This window comes from Alligator sinensis, unplaced genomic scaffold (assembly GCF_000455745.1).
Source record: "Alligator sinensis unplaced genomic scaffold, ASM45574v1 scaffold388_2, whole genome shotgun sequence".
NCBI lineage: Eukaryota > Metazoa > Chordata > Crocodylia > Alligatoridae > Alligator > Alligator sinensis.
This window is the reverse complement of record NW_005842102.1, coordinates 1733393-1743059: the sequence shown is the minus strand read 5'-3', so window position 1 is coordinate 1743059 and position 9667 is coordinate 1733393. Positions and strand designations below refer to the sequence as shown.

At 50.5% G+C, this 9667-nt stretch overlaps 1 protein-coding gene across 1 annotated transcript in view; it reads right to left on the bottom strand.

Moving 5' to 3' along the window:
• ASS1 (argininosuccinate synthase 1) overlaps positions 1 to 9667 on the bottom strand; it is a 65597-nt gene that overhangs the window by 8533 nt on the left and 47397 nt on the right. The window contains exon 13 of the mRNA XM_006024365.2: positions 6745 to 6876. Within this exon, the coding sequence (XP_006024427.1) occupies positions 6745 to 6876 (132 nt within the window). The remainder of the gene's footprint in view (positions 1 to 6744; positions 6877 to 9667) is intronic.

Here is a 9667-nt window from a genome sequence, read left to right as displayed (position 1 = left end):
GGAAAGAGAGCGCCCTGACAGCCTGCAACTCTACAGTCCAGCTCTTGCTGGGGGAAGAGCAGATGTGTGCATCTTCACATTCAGCTGCTGGGTGCCAAGTGCCTGCCCAGCTGACTAGCAAATGGGTCCTGGGTCTCCTTGACTGGCAAGAGCACCCATCCTGACAGCCAGGCCTCAACCTACTGCAACGCCAAGCGCTTGCTGATGGGGAAAGCACAAGCGCTGGTAGGGCCCCGGGTCCTGCCTGCCTGCCATTCCTGTGCACTGTCCTGTCACTAAGTATAGTAATTAGCCCATTAAGCCCCCTGAGACCTAGAATAAAGACAGGGAGATAGAGAAAGAGATAGGGGGAGAAAGAAAGGGATTCTATTTAAGTGTCTTCAGTGATCCAGAAGTTTTATCTCTCTAATCTCTGCCTCTCTCTGCTCACACACAGGTGCCCTCTCAGCTTTCCTTTCCCAGCTGGGCTTTGGGGACTTGGGGCTGGGAGCCATTAAGGGAACACAAAGGGTATTTTTCTTTCCTTGTTGGCCACAAAGTCAGGTTGGATCAATGCAGCTAGGGAAGAGGCCGCTCCACAAGCTCCAAACTCCTTGCGTGGGGTAGAAGGTGCCCCAATCCAAGATGCGCCTCCATGGCCACCAAGCTTGCATCTCTTTGACTGGTGTTTTGCAGGCTCACACCACGAACTGAAGGCAGGAGAGGGCTGGGAGGACAGGCATGTTCTTCTGACATGGCTCGGTCGGTCGTTGCAGGGATGGAGTGCATGGTGGCCAAGGCAAGCTAATTTCAATGCCTCCCCTCTAGGTATCCTTCAGTGGGGACACGCAAGCTCTGGTGTGGTTGCTCCGTTTCTCCTGCCTGCTCTCTCAGGGCACACGGCGTCTTCAGATGCCCAGGAGCAGGAGCTCCAAATACTGATACACAACCAACCCCCTCGGCTCTGCTGGAGGGTATAAACGAGGGTATAAATGTACATGGAACACTTCACACTGAAGTACTTCCAGGTTGTTCCTCTTTCATCCGGGGGTAATTTTGATGTGGTGCAGCACTTCATCATTTTGCATCATCCGGACCCTTGCTCTTTTGAGGGCCCGAAGCACCACAAATGTTCTGTTTGTCCATACTCCGATTTTGCAACGTTGCTGTAGCCCCGTGGTCCCACCCGGCTGCTCAGCGAGTTAGCAGCTTGACTGCAGATACCACGCTGACTCTTCTTCTGGTATTAAAGCATTATGGCAGGTGACAAGCGATCTAAAGGTAGGTTTTGAGCACTCGCGGAGTTGTCTTGGATGAAGATATTTTTGTCTGCATATGTAGCATGTCATAAAAAGGACAGGAGACAGGACAGGGGCACGACAGTGAGACTTCATGAGCTGAGCAGGACTGAGCCAGGCCAGCACTTGGGTTGGATGGAGTCAACAATGGAAGACCTGAGTGCTGCAGCAGTTGAGATCTGTCGTTCCCTACGTGATTCTCTCTCATCTGGGTTGATCCTGGGCCAATACTCAGTATCCTGTGCTTCCAGAGACACCACAGAATCACAGAAAAGTACAGCTGGAAGGGACCTCGGGAGGTCATCTACTCCAACCTCCCAGCCATCTTTGAGGACATACGTAAAAACAAAGTCCTAACCACTGCTTCTTGTTGAGGATGCCTTAATCCCATCAGAGTGCAAATCTTGGAATGGAAGCCAAATTCTTCCTGACCTCAGGGGTCACATTTGGCCTTCTTGACTTCCCCTTGCTGTTCCCATCAGATGTAGAGTAGCTCTTCATGCCCTGTCTTACACGGTGTTACAACATGAAAGCAAGCCATTATAACCAGCTGCGCCCTTCAAGCCCAGGCCCAATGCTCATGCATCAGTTTGCTGCATTGCTAAAATGCTTTGGGCTCCTTTATGGAAAGGCAGCAGTGCACATAAGCCCAGTGGCACAATCACCATCAGGCTAGGAGCCCAGCTCAAAGGAAATAAACTTTCTCCTTTAAACAACAAGCTAAAGTTAAAGCTTTTGTGATTTAAGAATGATTTGGGATTTTTTTTTCTTTCCCTGTAATGGAAAAAAAATTAAATCCAAGACACATTAAAATAATAACCAGCTACTTAAATACTGGATCTGACATCTCCAGGTGTGAGGCGCTCTCCCCACTCCCTCCCTCTTCACCCCCCACTGCAAACAAATTCCCCACTTGAAGTGATCCGGCTTAATAGCCTTCCCACTTTGTAACTGCAATCCAGCCCTAATCATTTCAATCTGATGGAGCAAACAAGGTCTGTGGGAGACAATGGCATTTAAACACCTGGTCCTACCTGGCAGGGTGAGGGGAGCAGAAAGCTACAGAAGTCTGTTTCAAAGTCGCCTTCCCACAATGGGATCAATCGGGGCAGAGAGGTTGGGGGGGGAGAGGAAAAAAAAGATAAACACTAATTCTCTTAAATTCAGAGACTAGTTACAATAATTAGGTGTTAAAGAAAGATGAGAGCATGAAAGCCAGGTCTCCAGCAGGCCCCCTCGGGTGGGTGGTAACCTCACACTAGCAATAGGATAAAATTGCTCTTCGTGTCCTTTATTCCAGGCTAGACTCGAGCTGAATTATTAATTGTATTCATGCTCCGTCTGACGAGGCTCAGCCGTTATGATTCTTTCCTGGCTGGGGTCCTGGCTGAACCAAAAATGGGGTCTCCAGCTCATGACCACACTGCAGAAGAGGATGCTAGCAGTAGCTATCTTTTATCAAGGCAGGCTATCCTTGGTTCCCCAAAAAACCTCGTGTTCACAACAGTCAGCAACACCCCCTCCCGCTACTTAGGAAATCAACAGCTAGATCCTGGACGTGCAATGCAACGGCCACTACACAACAACCCAAAAATCTTTAGCCAATTCATACAACAAACAGCACACAAAAAAACCACAACACGTAAGACAGCCTTAACTCTGCCCCCAGCAGTGCTGCCAGTCTAAAATCTTCCCTATTTTCTTCCCCTTGCCTCTCAAGAAGGAGTCTCCATAACTTTATTTGCATGATGATCTTGCGAGGTCCCTTCCAGCCCCTTACAATATATGAATCTATATATATACGATTAATCCTCAGCAGAATCGTGCTGTGACTTCTACTGCTCTTACCCCCTTGGCTAATATAAGTCTAGGGCATTACTACTGACTTAAAGCAAAGTTTGGCTAGCCGTGGTCTCAGAGAAAGAGCTGGAACAGATCTTGACCTGGTGCAAGATGAACAGAGCCATGCTGATTTGGACCAGCTAAGGATTTGACTCCACCTCTCTGTCGTTAGAGAAGCCATGGCTAGCCCCCTGCCAGGCTGAAGCCAGCATGTCTGGAGTAGTACTAACAAACCCACCAGTGGTTCTGTCAAAAGCTCTCCATGCTGGAACTGGTTGCTGCCTCCAGATGAAGCAGCCAGATGACTATCTTGTGGAAAGGTTACTTGCTAAAAAGGTAATTATCAGTTTCAATTTTCTAACATCTGGCTTTGAGAAAGCCTCGTTGTTGATTCACCGAAAGGAGACTGAGCTCAGATTTCCGCAGTAAAACCCATGGCTTCCACGCGGACAAGGACGAGGATGATGCTAGTTTAATGTTCTGCCTGGGAGCATTTCAGGCAAGGTGCACAGAACTCACTTCTGCTCACCAGGAAAATAAGACGACCATTACCCGCAAAAGACAATAATCCTGTTGCTTACCAATAGCAAGGGCATTTAGAAATAAAAAAGTTTCACTTTTTTTTTTAATATATGGTAATACAGAATCATACAATGAAATAAAAATAATGAGAGGCAGGTGCTGCAGCAGAAAAAGAATTAAAGCAACGGAGGTGGGGAAAGAGAGGGGCTGGATTTGGAGTAACACTCTTTTTGATCAGCACAAAGGAGGCCAGTGATGGACCCCCAAGGAAAACATCCTTGCTGTGGCCAAAACCCACCTCTGCAGAAGGCCAGAAGCACAAGACAAAGACATCCCTAAAGCCATCGAAACAGGACTTAAACAGCACATAAGCTCCTGCACCAAATGGGGGAACAGACAGAGACTGAGCTGTCGGAGGGAGTTGACTCAAGGTTGGGGAGGAATTGCTGAGGAAGGAGCCAAGAGCACAGGAAGGCTTGGGCATCTGTCTTTGGATGGAGAGAAATTAGCACTGCTACCTCTTGTGAGAGCTGATGGGAGGGTCTACACAAGACATTTACTGCAGAGTTGACTAATTAGCTCTGTAGTAAAGTCTCAGCGTCTACACGTGAGGCCCTATAGATCACAGTAAACTAATAAACGCTGCCCTAGGATAGTAGTTGTCAACACAAGTACTATCCTATGGTAGCATTATTTAGTGCACCACAACGCATGTGTAGACCCTGACGGGGCTGCTGGGACACAAGGGTGCTTCAGTGTGGGCTAGCCTAGTGTGGTCTACTGGCTAGCCCCACACTGGAGCACCCTCGTGTCCCAGCCTTCCCCTCTGCAGCACGCTGAGCCGGGTCGGGGCAGCCCCGGGCTGGCAAGCTGATCCGCCAGGCCCCCTGCCAGCCGAGGCTGCTCCAGCCTGGCTCAACTCCTGGGCACACATTCAAACACAGTGCCCAGGAGCAATAAGCTCCGGCGCAATCAACACCGGAGTTTATGTTGCACTAATATCACGTGTGGACACACCCAGTGTTTCCTTCAAGCCCCAGCTCCCAAAGTCTTGTTATTTCATAAGATCTCAGCCTTTGGGTTAAAAAGTATATTTCCAGCTTTGGTTATTGTGGAGAAAACCACTAAATGTGACCAGAATGAAGTCAGGGGACAAGTAAAAGAGTCAAAACCACATTACTGTTATGGGGGGGAGGAATCTCATCCCTTCCAGCAGACTTTGTTTCTCCATTAACGCAACACACCCCATGTGTGCAGTATGCAGGGACACAGATGCTCTGTCATGAAATAGTCCAGTTGTGAGCTCATAGAAACAAAACATGGCTTTTGCAAGTGCAGGGAGGAAAAGTCACGGTTGCTTTTAAGGGATCTAGAAATGAACTTGGTTTCCTTAATTTAATTCTAAATAATGGCTCCATTTATGCATGGAGTGGCTACAGCACGGACACCAGCAAGTACAGTGAGGAAAGTGGGGGTGGCCCACTCAAGAACAACCTTCCCTGAGGTAGAAGAGTCATGTCCCATTTACCCATGGGTCTCCCTAGCTCCAGCCCCTGTTGGCAATGCTGGGAACTTGGAGCTGAAACCAAGACCCATCAAACTTTCCCCATGCAGGAGGCTGAGCATCTGACAACAGCAGGTGTCCATCATTGCTCACCTGGACTGGAGATGAACCAGGGACCATCTGCATTGTGTGAGCCAATTAGGTCCTCCACCCTTTTCTGATCATTCGCACCCCAGTAATAAACTCAACTCAACTGTAGGACTGGCCACGTGACTGGCAGGCTGAGCTCTCAGCTGCTGCGGTCTCCTAACAACAAGCTGGTCAGAGCTACCTTAAAAACCAAACTTTGTCTCCCGCTTCATTGTGTTGCTCCATCCAACCAAACCCTTGATAACATAAAAATGCACAGTGCCCCATTGTGGGCTACACACCGCATAGCACGTTTCTTCAGTGCAACGAATATAGGAGCAAAATGCTTAAGGGCTCCAGGGAAGACTCGGACAAGATCTTAACATTCACCACCTCCCCCATAAGACCTGTCCGTGCAGCAGGTCTGCAAAATTCAGCTCTGGGTGCGAAGTTTCTTGGGCTATGGAGGTGTTCGGGCCTGATACTACTTTCAGTTCAGGCTTAAATCCTGTGGCTGCATTTCCAATATGTGAAATGCAAGCAACGGATATATCCCCTTGTAACACACCCCAACACATCACACTTTACAACAGAGCAGCTTGTGGCATTAAGGTCACTGGTCTGTAAAGGCCTGGATCCTGTCTCCGGTAGTGCCCCACACTTGATGCTCCAAAGCCCACATAATGCACTTGGCCAACGACTACCTTCTTGACTGCCTCAAGGGATGGGCATATGCCCTGAAGCATGAGATCTGATCCCCCCACTAGGGAACCCAGCGCAGGCACAGGTCCTCATGGAGCGGACCAGCCCTTTTACAAAAACCCAGCTGCAGCATGTTGCTGGTGACCTCCTGCAGCAGTAATGGAGCCTGCGTGTCACAGCAGTGGGGGTGAGGGATGGACTGAGCAACAGAGTTCAGGGCCAAGTCTGAGCTCCCTGGACACTTGAAGGTGTTGAGCCTGGGACTTTGCTCCTAATCAGTACCTCTCTGTGGGTGCGGAGAGAACTCAGTCACCTCCTTGACATGGTTGTGGCACTCTCCAGTGACACATATTATGCTCAAAAGGAAACACAATTATTTCTGCAATATCAGCCACCCTACAGGATATCCAGAGTTGCTCTAGATTCCCACCAGCTTAAGGAAGACAGAGCACAGCCCTCTAGCTTTGCAATGGCTTGTCTCCGGAGAACCTCCACTTCTGCAGGTGCATCAAGACAAGGCTGCTGCACTGGAGCCAGAGTAAACCATTCAGCTCTGGCATGTGCTGGATGACAGGAGAGGCTTTACCCATCTCTACCCAGCCCTGAATTTCGCAGCCTATATCTATTTCTGGTAAAGCTGAAGAAGTCAAACGAGCAAGTGGTACTTGCTGCCTTTAGCAGCAACGGGGCCTGTGCCGTTCTGGGGGTGTGATGGGAGGAGGGGGGAGCCTCAGTTTGCAGGGGATGAGCGAGGATGACGGTACATACCGTTGTACACCAGCTCTGAGAATTTCAAGGCGAGCCCCTGCTTGATTTTCCGCACCTCCCGGTCCATGGTAAAGGCCTCAATATCTAAATGAGCGTGGTAGAGGATCGTCCCCGCTGGGGTCTCGTAGATACCTAGCCATTTTTCCAGGCAGGGGGAAAAAAAACAGAAAAAGAGAGAGAAACGCGTGAGCCCGAAACTGTCAGCAAATGACAAAAAATAATGACTTGGCTGACAGAAAGAGCCATGGTCGAGCCCATTCAGTCCCAGCTTGCTGTAAAATGCATCTGTCATTATATTCATGCTGGGGCCGAGACAGTCCACTCCGCACCTTGTGGAGAAAATTTCTAGATTCCCCTCTTTGAAGAGGCACTCTGAAGAGGCTAAATGACAGGGTAGAGGAGCCGATTCCCCCGCCGATGCATGCCCACCGGTCTGCGGCTGAAAACCTGTAATTAAACGAGCGACGCGGGGCACAGGCGCGGGGAGCCGGGGGCCTGAAAATACCCTCCTCTCCCCTCCGCCGGCGCGAGAGAGCACTGCGCCTCAGCTGTGCAGAAATAAGGCTACCTGGGGGACAGGAGTGCCACCTCCTTTGGGGCTGTCGACCCCCCCAGCTCTCCCCTCCCCGCCGACCTTTCTGCTGCCTCCGGAATTGCAGCAGAGCTTAGGAAACAGCCTCCGCACAAGAAGTTTAATTATTGTGATGACTGACTGCCAAGGGCCCAAGCTGGGGGGTTTCTGGAGGCTGGGGCAGAAAACCCAGGACCATCCTTTGTTCCCGCGTCTCTGGACTGGTTTTAAATCAACTTATTTTTTGCTGGAGCCTGGGATATACAGCATCTTCCTTCCCCTCCGCATCACGCATGCATGTGCTGCCTGGTGATGAAACGTAGATACGCTGCCACGTTAAGACATGGCAGGGATCTGCAGGGCCACGTGCATATGCACACGCTCTCTGGACATACAAAATACAGCAAGGGCACTCACCAAATGTACAAACACCGCTCCCAAAAAATACCTGCCCAGCATGCACACTGTACTGTACCTAGACTCCTGGCGGCCCCGAGCGAACTTTTAGTATCGGACCCCCCCCTTCACCAGAAATAATGATAATACTAATCAGACTATGGAAGAAAAATTACCATTTTGGGTCCCCTTTCTGTCCAAGCTCTGGGCAGCCGCCCGGTTCACCCATGCTTGTGTCCGGGTCTGCATATACACACAACATGTCTAGCTGCAAAAACACCCCCACCCATGCCTGTCCTGCCCTCGACCTGTGTGCAAACCCATAAAGAGCATCCCCTGCCTCTCCCACCTTCTTCTCCCTAATTCCTAACATGGAAACGCAAACATCCCCCTTTTGTGAACGCACTGTTTTTATCCGCCTGCATCTGGGGTCGCAACAACGCAACTCGGGGTTTAAGGGCGACTAGTTAAAACCCTGCGGCAGTACCAGCAGGGGGAGCTCACACATTGTGTTTTGTTGTATCACACCACAAAAGAAGGAGACACCCCCAAAAGTCACTTCCTAGCAAACACCCCTGGAGATCTCTGACACACCGACTCGTGCTAACACCTAAAATCAAGCGGGCAGTTTGCAGGCCTAGCAGTTTTGTGGGTCCAGCCCACGCACATGGGCTGTTTTCAACTACATAAAACAAGGCAAAAACTCAACCCGCTGGAAAACCCAGCACAAACCAACAGCCGACCGAACCCTTGCAGAGTGGCCATGGAAACACAAAATGACTCAGTGATGGAAAGTGCCTTTGTCTGTGCTCTGGTACAGAGGACGCGCCAGGCCAGACTGGATCACCGCGCCAGAACATCCCCGCAGGGATTGCCTTTTTATTTGCAGTTTGTGCAGCGCCTCGCACAGTGGGGTCTGACTCTGTGACCAGGGCTCCTACGTGCCACGGTAACACAAATAAAATCAGGACCATGCCCTGCCAACACCACCAGCCGATACTCGAGGTATCCGAGCTAATGGCAATCACGGTCACAGCGCAGAGGACGGACAGAGAGGAGGGGGAAGGAAATTCCTTCCTGATCCCTGGAGAGATCATACAAGGTCTTCCAGCCTGGAGAGTGATTGCCGGTAGGCCTGTTCACATAATGATCGGCGCTGTTACTAGACACAGATTTATCCAGAGCTTTGAATGCAAGGAAGGAGGCAGGACAGAAGAAGGTACCACACTGACCACTATGACTGTCTGGGAATGCCCTCGCTAAATCCCACTTCTCTTCAACGCCATGAATGACACCAACTGTGTCTCGGAGCTGCGAGGCCAGACGCGGTCCTACTGGCACCTGTCTCAGCTCGGACCACGGTGCCCCAGGCGAGGAGGGCAAGCAGCGGGGCTGCTGTTAGCAGGATGCCCTTTGGAAGGCCAGCTTCCAGTAGCAGAAGACCTCCCACAACTAGTGGAGGCTGCCAAGCGGGGATCCCCTTATTGCTTCCCGTCAGCCTCAGCCAGCACCACCTGCTTGTGTCCAGAGCCTGGAGAGGGAAAGCAATGGCAGCAGTCCCCTGCCATCACTATAGAAGCCACCACAATGTTACGGAGGTGAAAACCAAGCTGCATCTTTCTCTTGGGGACTGCCGCATGACTCAGTGATGTGGCCTGGAGGCAGTTTGGTCCTAGATATTATTCTGGAGTGAACAATGTTCACCATCAAACTACCCAACACAGCTACCCAACTCCTACAACCGCTGACATTTAATGAGGAAGAACAACCATGCTTACGGCACCAGACCAGGGACTCGGGTTCAAATCCCGAGCTCTCTCTCTCTCCTCATGTGACACTCAAACCTGATGTGGGTTCCTGTTCCTCTCTAATAGCTGGACCACGCGCAGACACTGCCACACCTGTTCTCCCTAGTTGGGAAGCAGGGACAGGTGAACACACTGCTGTAAAGCACAC